The 20441-nt window shown below is 48.7% G+C and overlaps 1 protein-coding gene across 1 annotated transcript in view; it reads right to left on the bottom strand.

Moving 5' to 3' along the window:
* Nucleotides 1-8007: 8007 nt before the first annotated feature.
* The window catches only part of LOC144147686 (soluble guanylate cyclase 88E-like), a 134411-nt gene continuing 121977 nt past the window's right edge, over nucleotides 8008-20441 (bottom strand). The window contains exons 11-12 of the mRNA XM_077679578.1: nucleotides 11072-11161; nucleotides 8008-8262 (exon numbers count right to left, since the gene is read on the bottom strand). Of these exons, the coding sequence (XP_077535704.1) occupies nucleotides 8125-8262; nucleotides 11072-11161 (228 nt within the window). The 3' untranslated portion in view covers nucleotides 8008-8124. The remainder of the gene's footprint in view (nucleotides 8263-11071; nucleotides 11162-20441) is intronic.

Below are 20441 nucleotides of genomic sequence, written 5' to 3'. Positions count from 1 at the left end.
TGATTGGCGCAGCTGAAAATCCCTTTCGTTTCCATTCTGGGCCCCAGAAACTACATGCTGGCAGTCCTCAATCTGCACCCAGGTTTGACTGAGGTGCTGTCGTAGATAAAATATCCTCGAGCGCTATTTGTTTTGGGGCGCCATATTGTGGTGAAGTAAACAATTCTTTGGTGCGAACACTTCAATCCTCCAGAAAACCATGCAGCGTGCTGCACGCGTATGCTTGATCTGCCTTGGTCTGGGGCGCAAGCACAAAAACCCCCATGAATAAATTTCAGACAATTCAAAATCCGGATTTCCGCTTTCTCGCTAGCATGTATAGTTGTCATAATATCTGTTATGGAACGGGACGCAGACGCGAGGCCATGGCTGAGCCGGACCGAGGTTTATTCGCGTCTTTCTCTTCTCGCCGATAGTGATGATAGTTGGCGGTCGTCTTCCTCTTCTTCCACAATTCCGCAACATACTCCCACCCCCGACGGTGGCGCTAGTGGTGAGGAAATGCAGAGCAGGTTGGTCTAGGCTTGCCGTAGATTAGTCCAATGTCAATCCTGTGGAGTCTGGAGGTGGTAGATGCCTTTCTTCTTTATCCTCCATCGATGCTTTGAGGCACGATGCCTTCTTCTTGACACTTTCTTGGCTAAGACGGGGCACGCTGTTTTGCTCAAACCGGAGTGCCTAACGAACATGGATAAATCGTATTTTGGATGCAGCCTCAATCTTCTGGTCAGCGGTCCCTTTTCCCTTTTCTGTTCGCTTTCGATGCTCCTTTTGCGCACTGTCTGAGTATTTCCCACTTTCGTCTGCGTCATTGCCATTAACCTGGTTTTACTTTCTTCTAGTGGTAGAATGGAGGCTTCAATTTCACGTGCTTGAATTCGCTTGTTCCGGGGTCTGCTAGTAAGCCACTCGTTCCGTGACGGCAGTGCACGAGTGAATCTCTTCCTGTCGTGACACGAAGAACCACTTCCATCCGTTGACTTAATCTTCCTGTTGTCTATGTGCTATGGCTTCCTGTGCTTGGCCACGGGCGGATCCGAGTCCGAGATGGTATTTTCATCGCTTCGGCGGAATGTCACGGCCCCGGCTGCTCGGTCGAACTTGGTCTTGCTGGTACATCCCGCGGCCTGGTTTACCGACGATGTTGGAAATGTAGGGTCGCTGTGCTGGTCCATCCTCTCTTCCACCGACGACGACGAAGCCACGGTTTCGAAGGCAGCCCTTGTTGCGAAGGGGAGGACTGCGCTGGCCGCGTCTTTTTTCTGGGAGGTGCCTCCTCTTAGAGGATCTTGCGTCGGTTGAGGTGGCGACAAAGTCTTCGTCGCGGTGAACGACGTCCTCAACGTTGCCTGAGAGATTCGTTCCTTTATTGAAACCTTCGTGCGACTTATCGCGTATGAAAACTCTTCGCCTTCTTCTAAGTCTGCCACAAAACTGTCGAAGTCTAGAAGGCTCTGGATATGACCGTCCAGCTTTCGAAGTTCGTCTTGTTTTTGTTCTTCCATACGGTGCAAATCGATGAGCATACTCATATTCGATGGTGACGATTCCAAGACCCGAATAGTGGTGTTGGCTAGTTCCGTTATGTCCGCCCGGAGGATGACCCGCGAACTGATAAGTTGGTCCACGACCTGCCTGTCATCTAAACCAGAGAGCGCACCGAAGCAAGGGTCGGGACTGTCCGATGGGTAGGGTTCATCTCCGGGTTCTAGGTGGGGGGTCTGTGTCCAGCACGCAGCCATGGCAGGCACCGTTCAAGGGTGAGGCCTCCGAAATGAGACGATCCGACGTACCTGAGGCCACGCACACCTTGAAGGCGCTGCGCCGTGAAGTCCGCTGGTCCGTCGTTCCCGGGTTTCACAGCACCAGAAATGTTATGGAACGGGACGCAGACGCGAGGCCATGGCTGAGCCGGACCGAGGTTTATTCGCCTCTTTCTCTTCTCGCCGATAGTGATGATAGTTGGCGGTCGTCTTCCTCTTCTTCCACAATTCCGCAACAATATCGTTATAAGTTTAAAAAATCTATGACTCGTGGGGCACTCTACAACACTGGCGCACCTTTTCTCTGTATTTTGTCTCCTAAAACAGTTGTATAAGAGGAGGTAAGCAAGGGATCAACATCAGTACCTTCAGCCCCGCCACCCCCCCCCCTCCCACGTGTACATCCAGACGAAGGGATATAACAGCAAAAAAAATTGGTGAATATTCGAGACGCACATCTGCAGTCCAAGCGTCATTTTCTAGAAACTGTTAAATATAGGAATTCCCTGCCCGTCACTGTCCATTCCGCCCCTCAAGAAATGCTTTCCGCTTCACTCTGGCATCACTTTCGTACAAGCTCAACCTGACTTGTAGCTGCTTCCATTCAATGCGCTGTATCTGCTGTTTTCGATGCTAATTGTGCGTGGTTCTGTTCCCGCCAAACAATGTATTTTTTTCTTTTTTATTGTTATGTCGTGTTTCGGAATATTTCAGAACATCGCCTACAACAATGCTTTAGGGCGAATGTAGGTATGCAAATAAATAAATAAATAAATAACATAACATAACATAACGAAACTTTATTTCAGAAGGTGGACGCGTCGGTCAGCATGGGGAAGAAAGGAAGGTGGGTGGTGGGGGGGGGGGGGGGTGGGGGAGAGTTTAAATGTTACATTCTGCGGTCGACGCCTGAAGAGCGCGCGAACTCCCACAGAGAAAGCAGCGTCTGCCTTGCAGTGGCGGGTTGCAGCGGGGTTGTCCATTCCACAAGCCGCTGGACGCCGGGCGGAAGATACTGTAAACGGAGCGTTTGAAGGCCGGGACAGTCCCACAACATGTGGTGTACAGTGGGCGTGGCTCCTGTGGAGCAAGAGGTGCAGGCAACTGTGGGCACAGATTGCGCAACCTCGACGGCATGGCGGTGACGTTTTGGCACATACGCACGCCACTTGGCCAACACATCATCGGTAAGCGCGGCACCAGCCCGTGCCTTGTGCAGAAGTACTTGTGCGCCACGGGGCAATCCAGCGGGCAGGGGGGCGGGGTCTGGTGGAACCAAGTTCTGCAACGACTGTTTGGACGCGTGCCGTGCTGCCGCTTTTGCTTCTGAGGGGTCGGGGTCGTATTGTGCAAATGGGACGGGCAACACCGGGTTGGAGCGGAGTTCAAAGTGCTCGCTCGCGCACGCGTAAGCGGTCTCGCTGCCGATTCCGCCTGCGTGTCCCGGGACCCAGTCTACCCGAACGACTATATTGCGTGTGTCTCGCAGTCTGCGACAAATGGTCTTGATGAAGTCGCAGGTGGTTACGACGTATGGGGTTTGGCCAAGTCGATCGAGGGCTTGGGGGCTGGTTATAAATATTGTGAAGTGGTGGTTGTCACCGGCGCCGTAAGTTGCCTCAATGTGCTCCGCAGCGAGAAGAACTGCCGCAAGACGGGTCTGACATGGGCTTGGAGGGTGAAGAAATTGAATTGTCCGGGAAATGCGCATTTGCCCGTCAATACAGAAAAGTGAAGCGCGAGATGTTTCATTTAGGACTGCTGTTGTAAAGATGGCGCCGGCTCGGCGGTCTGCGCGTGCAGCGCGCTCATGGTGGTTATGGTTTCGGCCACGCAGGCGAGATAGATGCTTTGACACACGAATCAAGACATCTTCCCAAGGGGCTCGAACAGCCGGCAGTTGCGGGAAAAGCGAATCGCTCTGACAGGAAGTCAATTTTTGGACAAGCTGCCCCGCGCGGGTTGCGGCGCGTCTCCTGTTGTGGCCTTCGATCCTCTCCGTTATGATAGCGCGGAGGGGGGGCAGCTGGGAATAGCGGTAGAGTTCTTCCACGCGTGTGTGCCGAGGTAAACCAGTAATTAGTCTGAGGCTTCCGCGGTGTAATGTCTCCAGTCGGTCATATTGTGTCTTCGTAAGGGCAAAGCATGGAGCACCGTAGCACGCCTTGGAAGTCAGGACGGCCTGTGTAAGTGTGCGCAGGACCTGCGTTGCTGCCCCGCCGAAGCGGCCTCCAATTCTCTTTATAGGCTCCGTGCGCTGGTATGGTGGCGACACAAGCGCCTGAACAACCAGCGCCATCTACGGCCACTGGAGCATTTATCGGATGTTGTGGTCGTCGCTTGCGCCCTTCACCGTACTGCCCGTGATACCATGGATACGCTCCGATGACTGATTGCTCAAACCAGCACGCTCGTTTTAACGGTTTTAGAGAGGTGGAAGATATTGGCTCGTTTTCTTTTTTGTCTAAGAAAACCTCAAAACGCGGTCACCAGCTACACGCCGCAAACGATGTTTACTGCGTCCGGGAGGAGCTAGCGAACGCAACGGACCCGTCCGATGTAACAGGCGTGACCCTGGGCTGCGACTTTTAGTTAAAGGCGGGTACAGTGAATGGTTGTGAGTTCTGTTGTAAACACGCGGCTCACGCATCTCTCCACTTTATCATGAGTTCAGTGAGTCTAAGCGAGGTAGGCGGGGGAAGCTGCACGTGCAAGGCCGGGTGCCACGGCTCGCGTAAACATGCTGATGCACTTGCTATGTTCGTCAACTCATAACGGTGAGCACCGAGCAGCTATTGCCAAATTTTAGCGCCGGTATCAACGCCGGTGTTCCAGCTCTGTCCGAATCAACGAAATGTTATTCGTATGGAGTTGGCCGCGATATCTGCGTCAAAGCAGCGGCCGAGGCCGCACGGGCAGCTGCTCCGCGCGTACACATAGGAAGGTGTAAGCAGCGATGAGCACCATAATACAGAAGAGGAATAAACGATACAGATTACTAAAGCATAAGCAACACGTAATGCTAAAATGCCGGGGTGGCATAAGCGCAGCGACAAAAAAAAAAAAAAAAAAAAAAGAGAACGGCCGACACCGTCACTGCTTCAAGATGATTGACTCGCATATTAATTGCCCATTCGTTTAGCTGCGGTGGTTGCCTGTGGGATCACTGCAGTTTCGTGTCAACCGTTACGCTGCGTCATATTCCGTAGCACTCAGGTAAGATTGCTGGGGTGCATGCTGGCGCGTTGAATTGTTCCCGATGAAGTTCGCGTTGCGTATGCAAGTTTCGCCGGGCACACGGCTGTCGCAGGTCCCCCGCGAAGTTGATGGCGAGTGTGCACAGAAACAAGGTCCCCCTAGAGCGTGCACATTCACACAAAACAGCAAAACGAAGGCTTATGGCCAGAAGTCGATCGGCGTTGTTTACATTGCCCGTCGCACTGCGCGGGTTCATTGCTGTCGCCTTTCCGCTTCATTTCAAGGGAACTGAGATAAACTATTTTTTCGTCAGCCTCCTCGCGACCTTTTTTAAAATGTTGCGGGAGCCGTAGACCCATCAATACATACAGAAATACGCACTACTAGCTCGACTTTTTCACAACGACTGCGGAATCTCCGCCCGGTACAGCCGCTCTTTCGGGCTGACAACATCCGATTTCTGACGGCGCCGCTGCTCGGCGGCGCTGCGGTCGCGCTCGAAACACCAGCGCACGGAGCCTATTTGAAGCTGCTGCTTCCAAACACATATGATTTGCCGGATCCATTCACTGGCCCCTCCGTCTTCGTGGAGTGGTACGCCAAGTATCCGGAGCCACCTGTCGGCAGCACGCTCGATGGGTTGACCATTCAGCGTGAAATGTATTTGTGCCTGCAGATGGTCGAGCCCTCCAATGACGAGGTATTTTGTCTTTTCTGGAGACGGACTCATTCCAGTCGGAGGCAGGCACCTGTTAATGGTATCAAGTCCGAGCTGAATTGTGTCGATGACTTGCTGCGTGTTCAGCGTAGTGCATCGAGGGTCAACCCAGATGGTGATATCATCAGCGTACATAGTGTGCTGCAGGTGTGGAATGTTGCGAAGTTGTTTTGCAATCTTCCGCATCACTAGGTTAAACAGCGTGGGCGAGAGGATGGCTCCTTGCGGTACACCAGTTGTATTGGTGAAGACGCGGGGATGGTCTAGCTCCGTTTTAATTTCAAACGTGCGGCCATTTAAAAAGCTTTTAATAAAATTAATTACGCGCGTACCCGCACCACAGTCCTGGAGAGCTTCAATAATGGCACTGTGGCGAACGGTGTCGAAAGCCTTTTTGAGGTCAACTGCCACGATCACGGCGGGGATCTTCGTTCTACGTCGGCGCTTCTTGCCGGTCAAGTTGCGCAGGAGCAGCAGGCTGTCGTAGGTGCAAAGACCAGGGCGAAATCCAGTTTGCCCTTCGTCATAGTACGGCTCTAAATAAATAAATAAATAAATAAATAAATAAATAAATAAATAAATAAATAAATACTGCGACGTCTACATTACAGCCAGATACGCCCGGCGATCACGCGGGGAACTCAGTACTGACCGTCGAGACACACGGACAGAGTATGGAAGAAGGCAGCAAGCCTGCCCTAGGGAGCCAGCGAGACGCAAGGCAATTTTATGTCACGGCAATCTCCCACTTCGCTGCATGTAAAATGAAATGAATTCTTAAACATCTTAACTTTCCACTCAAACCGAAAACCGAAACGAAATTTGTTCTCTTTCACTCCTGAAAAAAATAATAAATTACGTTTCGTTCCCGTTTGCGTATCGGCCAAAAATATCGTTATTTTCGTTTTACGGTACCGGTTTTAGTTTCGTTCCAACATGTTGCTTTTAACAGATATTTTCCAAGTGCAATTAAGTGCACTCACTATTTCGTCAGCGCATGTGTTTTTGTGTTTCCCATTTCTTTTGTGCCTTTTTTAGCGCTGTTTTCCTTCAAGTAAAATCACATATACATGTATTATGGTAAGCATTGGCACGCTAAATATTCCCTCAGTGAAGACTGAAGTGTAACAACCCTTTTAGAAATACCTCCCCGAAATTTAATTCAACGTAATGAAGTTGCGCCCCAGTTGCCTGCCAAGCTGATGTCGTCCGTGATTTCTCACTTAAATTAAAACTATTTTTCGCACTAAAATTGCATTGTGACTCGTGCAAACTGTTTAAACCTCGCTGTATGGAATGGCGGCAGTAAGGCCCGATAACTGACATTCAGCTACATTTGTCTATGTAAGTGCATTTTATACACCTACCATTCAATCTACCAGCAGAAGACGGAGAATTCTATTTCGTATAATATAACGAGCCGTGCAAATGTTCGAGGAATTTTAATTGTAGACAATTCAGGGCCGCATATTTGCAGTGTAGGCAGAAATACTCCGAAAGGAATTAGCGCTTGAATTGAGTTGCCTATAATTTAGCAATTTTTAAAATCTAACCTGGAGTTCAACTCACTAATTAAAGCTTTGTTTCTTTCGGTAAAGACCACGCACTCTAAAAAGTGTCAGTGGGTCGGCTATGCTGCAATGCACCTGAATGACGAACTGCGGCGTCCACAGGAAAAAAAAAAATTATATAAAGAGGTGCGAGATACGATTTGAAAAAAAAAAAAAGTTATCTGCCTTGTGACACCGCGCAATGCAAATCATCAGGCTTGCATGGCGCGATGTCACAGCACAGACCGCGTTTTTGAGTGAAATCTTACTATGCTGGGCGTCGTCATTGCCTTTTTTTGCCGCTTTGATCGCCGGGATTGGCTCGATATGTGCACAGTGGGGAATCAGACTCGCGGACAAATTTTTTTTTTATAATGCAAGGAACGGGTGGTTGCCTGCATAAAAATATGATTAGACTTGTCTCCTGGCTCTCCCAGGGCCCATGTTTACGGCCCGTAATAGCGGGAATTCTTAAGTATTAAAATTTGAAATGTAAGGTAATACAGCTTTGGCCACTGCGGTTGTTCACAGCCCCCTCCTCGGGGCTCGCAATCAGCTGACCCCCTGCAAAGCACAGTGAGGGTCACCCAACTCCCTTCCGTAATCCCTATGTGGTGAACTAAGGAACTGGCCTTTCCTTCTACTGTAATCCGAGCTATTCGGACTACACACAGGTGCAGCGAGGAGGTTTAGTTCCAAAGGGAGGGATGCTGCGTATGAGCCTCCCTGGCGCCGTCTGCACCGTACCACGCAGGCTTTAAGACACGGAAGCACACATTGCATTGACATTTATTTTAACTGCGGTAAAACCAGCGCCGGTGCTTGTGCAGTCACGTAAACAGAGGCTACCGCCCTACGGCGGGCAGAGGCTTGCTTGCACCGGCGAAGCCGGAGGTCACTTCGAGGCCCGCTTGGTCCTGGCTCGCATGAGAGGCCGCATTTCGCCCAGGGAGATCCTTCGGCGGCCACCACCGTCAGCGCTGGACAGCACGTCGCCCTCCAGGAGCCAGTGAGTGCGCATTTTTCCTTTCCCCTGCATGCGCGACACCAGAGGGCAGACGTCAGCACTGACGGCACGAAGGAAAGCGCTACTGGAAAGCCCACGAGGGTCAACTTGGTCATTCCGTCGCCGTCGATCCCATCCTGCCTTCTTTTGCCGCCTACTCGGTCCTGCAGTTGTTCTACTCTACATTTCACTCTATACGTACCAATCCTGCCAAGCGGCGCCAAATGGCACCGAGATACGCTGTGCTAGAGACCCTCCGCCACCACTCCGACCTAGCTGACACAATACTTTTGGCAACGAATAACATGGACCAAGAACGCTACGCACTATATGAGAATTTCTAATAGGGAGTTTGAGCTCCAACTTTTATTTGCAGTGTTTTTTATCGGAAATAACGGCGATTTCTCTCATCCATGACGTTGCGCGCAACTGACGCCCCGCTACTCCGCGTTGCATAGGCAGATGACATATTTAGCAGTGTACACGGATTTCTCGCCCACCCAAAACACCACGGGGCGAGAATGAAGTCCTCCTTATGTGGCACTACAGCGGCTGTGTTCTGTCTCTAGCGGCTGCTGCTGCACCTCATATGGTAATGCTTTTTCGAATCTAACGCTGCGTGCTAGCGCTGGTTGCACATAAGAGGTGCGCGCCTCACGTGATTCCCGACTGCGATGCGGTGCCAGCCCCGCTTCGCTTGCCTCCACCATGAATGCTCTCTCGAACGCATTGAAACTGCTAAAAGAAGCGTGCGATTTCTGCCTGGAAGCGATACGCGGAAATAGACCAGCGACCCTCCTATCGCGCACGACTACCCTTTAAGAATGCCAGGTCCTGTGAGGACTGATCGCCGGGCCCGGTTTCGGGCTACGACAGCTCAATGCGCATCCATGCTTCACCCTAAACCATCGTGTATTTGGTGCGGGCCGCATCTCCCGCACTCCCCTAGCGATTCCTCTGGTCACAAGATTAGGCGACACACTTTAGTTCGTACAACGTAGCGCAGAGGGCATGGCTTTTGGGCGTCTCGGGGGAGCACAGATTCAACTAAAGATTGGCAAAGGAAAGATATGGTATGGGGAGGGAGTTCTTCAATGCGTGCATGGGGTAGAAAAGCTAGTGAACGCGTTCCGTTTAACGGGTGAACTGCATACTTTCATGCACAAACCGTCCGTCTGGCCGCATAACTCGCTAGGCAAACTAATATTCATGCTGTCCTTATACCTTCACGCGACAGCTGTGAATACGGCGGGTGATATTTTACCAGCGTGGCCGCTTAAATGGACACTGGATGGAATTACTTTGTGCATTTGTGGCTGTTTGGCGCCGTTAACTACATGCAATCAATCATTTGAATATTTAACTGATGGGTAGATCCTTGTTTATCCCCAAGGAGCGCAGAAGAGAGAACCCCATGCGTCGTTTTGCGGCCACCGCACCAACCGTCAAAATGACGTCTCACTGGTTTGCAATCTGTTTTCGTGCTATAGCGGTGTTCCCAATTTTGATTTTACCCCATTTCATGGTTGTTAATAATTTTTTCTTTGTTCCTGCACAGGTTGAACAGAATAAATACGCTGTACCTCTGCGAACTTACCAATGTATCTTCATAGACGAAGCCAGTAAATGGATAAGGAAGATGAGGCGAGGTCAGCGGCAGTTTCGAGCGCACTCTTCCCGTAAAATAATGTGTGTAGATTGCTCGTAAATGCTCATAACCTGACGTACGCATTTTACGCCTTATTCTGGTAAACAGTAATTATGCACTGTTTACAACTTACTTCGGTATCATTGGGTAAATGGCGTTCCCACTTGCTGGCGCGCCCGCCTGCCGGCTGGCCGGAGTGCCAGTATGCCGTGGCTTGTAACGGTTCTGGGGGCTCGCAACGAGTTCCGCCAAAGTATCAAGAAGATTCGAAAAGGTCAATTAATTGGCAAGAACGGCGCGACAGCTGTCACTGTACTTGAATGATAGCAAGACGGTGCTGTAATTTTGTGTATATTTTTTACAGGAAATCTCTTTAACAATGCTATAAACACTGAACGTTATTTAGCCACGCCATTTTCATGCACTGACAGTGCCTTCTCCCAAAAAAGAAAAATTCGAATGACTAGTTTGTGGCATCATTGTATACAGGCGACGAATGTCTTAATAACATTGCGCGAGGGACGACCGGTGGGTGGGTCAACGCCTTACCACGGTGGGTGGCGGCGAAACGAGCGATGGCAGTTTGCATACCCAGAACGATCCCGCCAGTGCAACCATCGTCTGCGGGCTGTTCCCACAAGCACGACACAGCCCCTTTCTGCTAGTAATCAGCCGGCTACCTTCATTGCCGTGAATAACGCGCACACAAAATCTTTGTCCCCACACGGCAATAAAGTTAGGCGGCTGATTAGCAGCGGGAAGGGTTGTGTCGTACTTGCGGGAACAGCCCGCAGACGACGGTTGCACGGGCGGGATCGTTCTGGCATGCGAACTACCGTCGCTCGTTTCTCCGCCTTCTACCTTAATAAGGCGATGACCCACTCTCCTGTCGACGCTCCCGCGATATTATTAAAAAATTCGCCGACTCTACATATTTAATTTATGCGTAGAGGACAGGCGCACGCCACTGAAGTGGCACTTACGAAACCGACGAAAGAAACGTGCTTGTTCCCAGTTTTTAGCAGCATTTAATACTGGCAACGCGGCTGCGCTAACGTTTTTAAGCACATAGTTCAATACACGTGTTTTAAACCAGGGAATGTAACCCTGAATTTTATTGTCAAGGAAGCCCTACCGGGTAATCGCCGACAGGAAGTTATGGTGACGAATCAGAAGGCCCATACATACCTTGACTTCAATTTTGCCGCGAGCTTCGGTGACAAACCCCTTGTTGCGAATGAGCTTATGGCAGCTGTCACTGATGTGGATTCTTCCGTTCTTAGCAGCGAAGGTGAGCCAAAGCGACAAGAAGGTATAAGGAAGTGGGAGAGAAAAAGGAAAAAGCTGTTAGAGAGGAAGGCACATTTCATATCAAATCAAATCAAATCAAATCAAATCAAATCAAATCAAATTTTTATTTCCAGAAACACTGCTTGTCCTGATTATCAATCTAATTACTTCCCGGATGATATTCAAGGTGTCTGACTATCATGATTATATGCCCAAATACACCGTACAGAAACAGAGCGCGGCACCTCAAAGCGATCTGCTCTATGTATTGCCTTTTTAGCCCTTTTATTGGGATATACACAGACAGACAGACAGACAGACAGACAGACAGACAGACAGACAGACAGACAGACAGACAGACAGACAGACAGACAGACAGACGGACGGACGGACGGACGGACGGACGGACGGACGGACGGACGGACGGACGGACGTATGGATAGGTGGGCGGATGGGGGGTGATGGATGGATGGATGGATGGATGGATGGATGGATGGATGGATGGATGGATGGATGGATGGATGGATGGATGGATGGATGGATGGATGGACGGATTGATGGATTGATACGATTTTTTAACGAAGTAAGGAACGAGGAGAGCATAGCATGCAGCCTCACTTATTGACATGGATACACACGCCCACACGGGCAAATAACGGCTCGGCGACTGCAGTGGGGCCCTTTGTTCCATTTGAGCGTATCGATTGAATGGTAGCGTGCAGTTAATAAAGTGATAAATACTTTTTTAGTGCTGGCCCATATTACCCCACCTCTACCCGTAATACGTCAGTGTGGCGCAAAATTTGAAAGTAGATATTGCAATATTTCTAGCGTTTTTTCGGTTGAAAACGTCTTTCGTGGTTGAAATAGAGCTTAGTAAACTACCAGAGCCTAGTTCATTAAAATAACGAAGTTGTCTTTGTGGCCCCTTTAAAAATCATTTGTGCAGCTCAGATACAACCGGGTGAGGTACTGCATGGAAGAGATACTGTGTCTAAAGTTTTGAGCAGCTTTGGGGTTCTGCGGGAGCAATAGTGGCGCATGCCGGCAAAATTTTCGGGTCGCTCTGCTCAACCTCGTTGATCTGTCAACAGAGCGAGTGAGAGGAAGAGCGTGGGGAGACAGCTGCCTTCCCGACGGTGCCGAAGCAGCCAGCGTGACGTCCATTCGAAGCGCGGAGCGTCACCAGCCTCGGCGCCGTTTTAACGGGTCCGCGACTCCCGCAGCCCTTGCACGCACTGTGGAACGGAGCGCGCAGCCAGTGCCGGAATGAATGAATTTATTGTCAAAGAAAAGGAATGGAAAGTCCACCAGCAGGCGTAAATTCTCAAACAGGAATTCAGAGAATGGGAGCCGTTTCAGGCCGAGTCTCAAGTTGGGAGGGAGAGAGACGAGATGATCAACGCATTCCTACTGATCCACCATTGGATCATCTCTTCTTCGCTTTTGTTGGAGCTTAGCGTGGGCACGATCACATCGCCTGTTCCGCGCCACGCTGTTATTTTAAGAAGCGCGGGGTGAGCTATGTAGTCTCTAAAGCTGTGTTTTTTTTTTGCTTGCCGTCCAGCCTGTTCACGTCTCTGAAAAATAAGAGGAATTTAATTCAATCCAGTATCGAAAACGAATCATTCGGCGGAAAAGTGCACAAATATGCCGAGCAGACAAAGAGACGAGTACATAAGGGTTTAAGGATGCACTTTTTGGTTGTGTTTTCCCCGCAAAAAGTATCTTCTCTCCCCTAGTACTTGATGTATTAGTACCCCGTGAAGTCCACACTAAAAGGTTGCCATGTCCAAATTTTGTAATTGTCTGTAGTTTGATTATTTGACACAAGCTAGGAAGACCAGATGATTATTGTATAATCGTGCCACAGCTGCGAGCCTAATGTTTTCGCCGAGTAAATTTACTGAGCTTTGAAAGCGGAAGATTTCGTGGCTACGGAATAGCCTCGTCTGCATTTTTTCCCACACTCTCAATATGCGTGTATTGGAAGATGCGTACTGTCTTAGCCAAGATGCAGGAAAATACACCACAGCATAACACTTGAAAACAAGAAACCTTGTAGCTCAACAAATGCTAACCAAATCATGGCATGCAGATATTAAAACTCGGGTTCATATATATATATCAACCCTGGCGGGCATATAAAAAATGCCCGCCAGGATCCCACCTGGCGGGCATTTTTTCTCCACTTTTTTTCTTTCTTTCCAAACTCTTTAACTGCTTCAATGACCTACCAGATCCTCCCCTTTGCTTTCCGAGCTGTTCTTGACTGTCAACTCTTATATATATATATATATATATATATATATATATATATATATATATATATATATATATAATTCCTATAAAGAACTCCTAATCACGGGCAAACGGGCAAAACTCCTAATATATAAAGAACTCCTGATCACGGGCAAATTCGATATATCGAATTCCGCGCCGAAAGTGCCCCTGAAAGTTTGCTTCCTCTGATGGGGTGGAGTTGGTGATAATGTTGACTCTTCGCAGGAGCTGCCCGGCTTGGTGAGACAGAGGCGGCGTCAGCGGCATTATGTCGCTTCGATGGCCTTCAACAACTGTTTTCACGCTAACACGAGGGGCAGCTCCATGATAGCAAAAACGCGGATAGTGGTTGGGGCGAAAGGACATAAAGGAACAAAAGAAATTGACCGGAGGCACTCTTTTTCTGTGATTGAGCTGTTTGGTGGCTCGTGCAGGGGGACCGATGCGGCGTTGTATGTTTGTTTTGTCCAAGGCATTCATTTTGGAGCAACGAAGGCGGGAATTCGTCGGGCGCAGGCTGCTGAAAAGATGTTGGTTGAAAAGGCGTTCGGAATTCCTCGCAGTAGTTTTGAGGGCGATGCACGCCTCAACGTTGACGTAAAGGCGAATGCAGCACAACCCGCCCCGGCTATTCAGGAGCGTGTCGGGTGCAAAGCGACTTCGTTGCACGCCTCCAGATGGGGGAGGTGTTCGGTTCGGATACTGAAGATAACGGCACTCAGTGCCTAACAACGTTCCCAACCGCCTACTGCAGCCGAGGTTCCGTCAGCGTTATTCGCCTCTGTTGTGGCGCAGTGTACAGCGTTGATTTTATCTATTATGCGTGTTTGTAATCTTGAAGACAATTTGGCAACCTTTACGACGCAGAAGAAAAAACAAGCGAACCTCAAAGACATTTTAGTGATAAATAAAGTGCGGTGGTCATCATGCTGCGGTTCGGAGTTTCCGTGATTTGAGGGTTAAAACTGTAAACTACCGTTTTCCACGACTTCAGAAAACCCTCAGTGATGTGCGGATTTGTCAGATAATCTTCAGATAGGCGTATTTTATATGTCGAATTATCGATATATCGAATTTTTCCCGATCCCCTTGGAGTTCGATATATCCGTGTTCGACTGTATATATATTATATTATATTATATTATATTATATTATATTATATTATATTATATTATATTATATTATATTATATTATATTATATTATATTAATTACGAGGGAATATATTCAAAGAAATTCCGGTTCAGTTACTGTTTGGGTTCGGGTAAATCCATTTCGATCCGGTTCAGTTCCGATTCGAATAAATCACGTACCGAACTGGTTACCGAACCGGTTCGGCGAGTTCAATCACCGCCAAAGTGAGAAAAAAAACATGTTTAACAGTTCAAAGCGACCACAATAACGCGCTACAAATAAAAATCCCAAATACTGCTTTTTCAAAATAACAGTGGCGCAATTTCAAAGATAACGTTAAACAATCAGGTCAGATAATAGTAGAAGCAGTAGGGACGATCAACCAGCCACTTCGTCACCCAGCCCTCTTGTAGTCCTACGGACTATTTGGGGTGTTTTCACGAGAGACGGGGCAGGTGTGCCCGCTCGACATTTTTACTTTGGACGATAAAAAATTATACATAGCTTCTTGTGCAAGGGGAACAAGTCGCCTGAAGTGAGCTAGCAGGGGAAAACATATTGTCCTAAAAAAGACTTAACCGATTTGGGTCATCGGCGTTTTGGACGAATCGCACGAAATTCTGAACTTTTACCTCTGCACAACACAAACTATTGCAGCTATCACTACAGATTTCTTTCCATCAAGACTTTGCATATTTTTAAATCAGTGAACCTATACACTTTTGCTTTGAACAAAGATTTTTTTTTTCAATAAAAGATTACAGACATGACGCAATTTAAAAAATCGCAAAATTCTGGCTCCTGTTTTTGTGCATACAAACAAGATAGGGAGTTCAGTTTGTTTACTCGTATTCTCCAATCATTTATATTCCTCGTGCCAATTTTAGTTTATTACGAAAAATGGTTCAGTTAGAAAAATGCACTGCATCGCCGCCGATTCGGGCATATTGGTGTAATTTAAAAACTGATGTAAAAGGTCATGTTGAATGTTTTTTAAACTTTGAAGCCCGGGTCGTTGTTTATCACACGCCTCAAAACATGCTGAATTATTCGCGCAGTTTTGTAGCTACAAATCACGATATACGACCTTGTAGTTGTATTTTGGGGACACACTGGGGTGGTTTGTAACAGAATTCTTATGTTAACGTAAGGCGAGAATACAAAATTGTGCGCTTTACACATCCTGAGAGCCTAAACATTATACCAGGCACAACTGCGCTCGTTGACTTCGCAGTGACGAGAAGTTTAGTTATGTGAAAGGTCGGGCAAAGGAAAGGAGGTCTAGAGAAAAATCTATTTCTTGGTTGTTTTCGATGGTTCAGGCAGCGAAAAGAGCAGGAATTATTCTTGTCTGAACTGCGCGGAATACTATAAAACCAAGTGATCCGCCTTTTCGCTTTGCTTTCCCGAGGAAACACATTTGTTTAAAAATATCGGCTTGTTTGATGCTCGAAAGTATGCATGTGTTGTAAAGCACACCGTATATTGCAAAGCGGTCGGAAAACTGTTTTTCGTCTACATCAGAAAAATAGCCGCCGAGGCGGTTATCGAACATGCACCCTTGCCAGCGGCTTGTCTACTGAACCACTTGGGTATAATAGTCGTCAAGTATTTAGACTTTCAAGGTTTGCGACGTTTTAAAGCAAATTATGAAATGAAACAAGAAGGCACGTGAAGGGCGTGGGCCTTCGCTGTTCCACAGTGCTGCTATCTTGTGGCCTGCGAAGGAAGGACAGATTCGATGTTTCTTATGGCCTTCAGGATGCCGAAACTGGGTCATTCGTTTCGCTCAGCCCTGCACTCTGCACACGCGGTCAGCAGCAACATACCACTGCAGAATTGGTGCGCATCCCCGTGTTGTGACAACGTACAGAGCGTTGATAGTGTTGCGATTGCTGTGAAAGTAAAAATTGCGCGAGGGAGTTACTAACGAAGTTGACCTTGCGTGAAAGGCAAAATCCCTGAACGACATCGACTGCCCAATATCAACGATGGCTGGTGGACGTTCCGTCGCGAACCGGTAACCGTTATTTATTTTTTTCGTTCAGTTCCGGTTCGAGTTCAGCGTGCTCAAAAACATCGGTTCGGTTCCGATTTTCGGTTCGATTATATTCCGGGTCGACACCCTGAATAAAACATACGTTACGCACGATATAAGCATTATCTGCTATGGAAATTAATTTCACATGTATAAAATTTTTTAGAGGACTTCATCGTAGTTTCACCTTCTGCGATATTTAAAATTTGAGGTGTGTCAAGAATGCGCTAATTACCTACAAATATTGCCAGAGATTGTACGTGCCGCTCCTTACTCTTTGAACGGTGTTTTGGTGGCGTAACGTTTGCAGCTGTTCTCAGCATGCCGGGGATTGTACACCCTTTGTCAAAATTTTTGGGGCCTATCCTAAGCCTTCTCGACCACAAAGAATTCGAAGAATTGGCTTTACCTTTAAATGTGACAAACATATTTTAAGGCAGCAAGAAAGAAAGGTGTTTTCTCTAGCTTTCCTGTATAAAAAGTTTCAGCCTCGCTCGGGACGTAGGTTTTTACATTGAATTTTTTGCAGCCTGCGCGTTTCCGGCTTGGCCCACAACATTCTGAAAGAGACTGTACATGCCGTTCCTTACTCTTTAAACGGTGTTTTTGTTGTACAATGTTTTCAGCTGTTTTTAAGCTGTTTGCGCGTTTCTGCAACAAAGAGGTCTCCTTTGCCATTGCCTCCTTCTTTCTGCGCTCGTCCTGCCCAGTGTAACGAGAAGGCAAGGACATCTATCTCGAGCTGTGCTCACAGCATTTTCCAAGGACCTCCTCACAACGTTTTAGTAAGAAAACTTCTACAGAAGAGCTCCGACGGAGGTTCGTCTTTTCAGATTTCTCTAATTTGAGGTGTATCAGTGATCCGTCAATTTCCTCCAATTAATTATTTCCGGGCATAGTACACGCCGTTGCTTACTGTAAAGGTAAAAAAAAACAATCGGGTGTTTTGTTGCATAATGTTTTCAGCTATTTTTAAACTGTTTTAGAGTTGCTGGGGCAAAGAAAGCCTTATTTTCCATTGTATTCTCCTTTCCGCCTTAGTCGTGCAGTGTAAGTAAGCGACGAGGAGCTCTCAAGCTGTAAACAGTTTTTTTCCTGTGAACTCCTCCCGACGTCTTAGTTGCAAACGTTCAATCTAATCTACAGGGTGCAGCATTACGGGAGTCCAACCAGTCAACAGCTGCAACGAAATGAATCCGAGCTGAACCGTTCCACTTTTGTTGTTGTTGTTGTTGATAAACAGCATTGTCACACACACAAAAAAACCCCCCAAACTCCGGGGTTCTGAAAGGGAAAAACAATTATCTATACAGACGGGGGGACCTGACGAACGTGAGCCACCAGAGCCCACCAGGCCGCTCGGTCCGGTTCCTCCGGTGGCGTGAGCCAGTCTTGGAGAGAAGAGGTGGGAGGTGAAATGGATTTAAGATGAGTTCATAGTGATGGTTGCTAAGTAGAACAGTCCCAAAGAACATGCGGCGCATTGGGCAAGCCAGAACACTTAGAGCACCGTGCAGGGCTGCGATGGCCTTCTAATCGATGCAGTATGTGTGGGGTTGGAAGGCTGTCCGTTTGCGCTTGTCGGATAAGACAAGCATCTGCTCGGGGTAACAGGTAAGAGGGAAACGGTAGAGTCTGCTTATTGCTGACTAACACGTACACAGTCTGGCGTCGATGTAGACGGGCTTGTCGCGCCTGCGAGGGTGGGCGGAAAGGGGTTGGCCAGGGCGTCTCGAGTCTCCCGGTTGGGACGGAGCACAGGAGAGCTGATGCGCCAGCTCGTTGCCCGGGACGCCTGCGTGACCAGGAACCCAGTCCAGCACGTAACTAGTACCAGTGTGTTTGGCCAGGTGAGTGTGGAGTGGACGCATCATATTGATGGGAAGCAACTGAGAGCATCCTGACTGTCGCTGAGAATAACGTGGTTACCGGGAGTGTCTAAGGATAAGATGGCGGCAGTGATTGCTTGAGCCTCGAGAGACAGGACGGAAGGAACACCCGAGTATCTTTTCTGCAAGGGCGGGTGGGCAGGACGAACAACTACTGTGACCCCGCGTGCATCTTTGGTGGAGAAGGAGGCATCTGTGTACTTAACTGTTGCTTGATCACCGTAGCAGTAGCGAACAGTGCATATTCGAGCTCGACGACGTCCTGGATGTGAGGTTGCGGATACGTTGATTGGAATGGTAGGAACTGTTACCCGAGGGAGAGGATACCAAGGGGGGTATGTCGGTGTAATGTCGGGTAAGGAGGATACCTCGTAATGAAGTGAGGATAGAAGCATACGGCCACGCCAAGTAAGCTGGAGACGAGTGTGTTGGGCCGCCAAATGAAGATCAACCTGATCTGACAGTGACGCGAACGGCTGAGCAGCCTCCAATTTAGCGAGGGGGGCGTATCTAGGTACCCCTAGAGACAGGTGGGTGGCAGGCCTGAGGAGCCTCTCAAGCTGGGATCGCTGCGATGACGTTAATTTTACGTATGGCAGGGCGTAAAGAATGCGAATATATATTAGAGAGTTCACAAGTCGCGTAATATCGTGTTCTCGTAGGCCTTGGCGACGTCGGGTCAGCCGGCCGATTATGTGAGTAAGTTGGGTAATTTGAACCTTATATCGCTTGAGCCACTGTTCCACTTTTGTTGTCCTTACCTGAGCAGCACGACCATCGAACACGATGTTCCAACTTCCTGCGCTGAGAAGCCCGATGCCAAGTTAAGGCGAGTACCCCCCACTCACGAGCGTTGCAAATGTAACCGCAGCGGGAAAAGTCTCGCCGACTGCCACGGACAGAAGGAGAAGAAAAAAAAAGCGTGACTGGGAAACACGTGAATAATTTATCAGCGCGCATTGCGACTTTGCACGAGACCAAAAGTAAGTGTCTGCCCTTGCGACGCTGGATCAGCCGTTTCCAGTGAGCTGATGTGATGTGGAGCCAAGCTCTTAGACACGGGCGTCGAGCTGCCACCCATCCATTTTACTGCGATCAGTGCTTGGCACCTACAACACAATTAAACGAACAACGTCAACATCTGCTTGCTACGGCCTCACATTTCAAGCGCTTCTCGAGGAACTTAACAAACTCTGTGGAAGTGCCTCGACTGTTGTGAACCCAGCTTCGCAATCGCGACAGAGGCCTTCTCAAACCTTAAATGTCACGCACCGTGTAAACGCAAGGTCGCTCCGCTGCCCACGCCTGGGACGCCGCGCCTGCAGTGCGCATGGCAGGCGCGTAAGCTGGCTGCTTCCGAGTACGCTTTGCGTCCAACAAAAGCCGACATTCAATAGGCTTCTCCGAATGTTTGCCGGGACAATTTAACGCCGTCTGGTCATTTTATCCAAAGTCACGGCGCTTAGAACTGGGTCAGCCGGCCTTCAGGAGGCCGAGGGAAGGAAAGGCTGTGTTTGCTCGAACCGAGACGCCGCGCACGAAACCCTTAGAGCCGCGATGGCCATGCCTGGTGCACAATCACCGTGAGACGCATAGGTCAAGGCTACGAAGGGGTCCAAGGAACGATTCCCGCTGCCAGCTGCAGGTAGGGAAGAGAGCGCAGAAGGTCGGGACTTTCCGGTGTCACCTATTGTCTCACCGCTCATCAGGTATCGACAACTTATGGCTTCGAATCACAAGTTGTCTCGCATGGCGGCAAATTTTTTAGGGCTTCGCTTCATAGGAACGCCAAAAGAACGCGTTTTAAACAACGAAAATTATTCAGTGACCGTTAAAGAATAATTGTCAAGTTAATAGCTCATTCTTCCTTCCCTGTTATCCTCATGCCTCCCTTTCCTTATCATCCATTCCTCAACTTGGACTAC

This window comes from Haemaphysalis longicornis, unplaced genomic scaffold (genome assembly GCF_048455015.1).
Source record: "Haemaphysalis longicornis isolate Haplotype H1 unplaced genomic scaffold, Haemaphysalis longicornis Haplotype H1 scaffold_1, whole genome shotgun sequence".
Taxonomy (NCBI): Eukaryota; Metazoa; Arthropoda; class Arachnida; order Ixodida; family Ixodidae; genus Haemaphysalis; species Haemaphysalis longicornis.
This window is presented reverse-complemented; position numbering and strand designations above follow the sequence as displayed.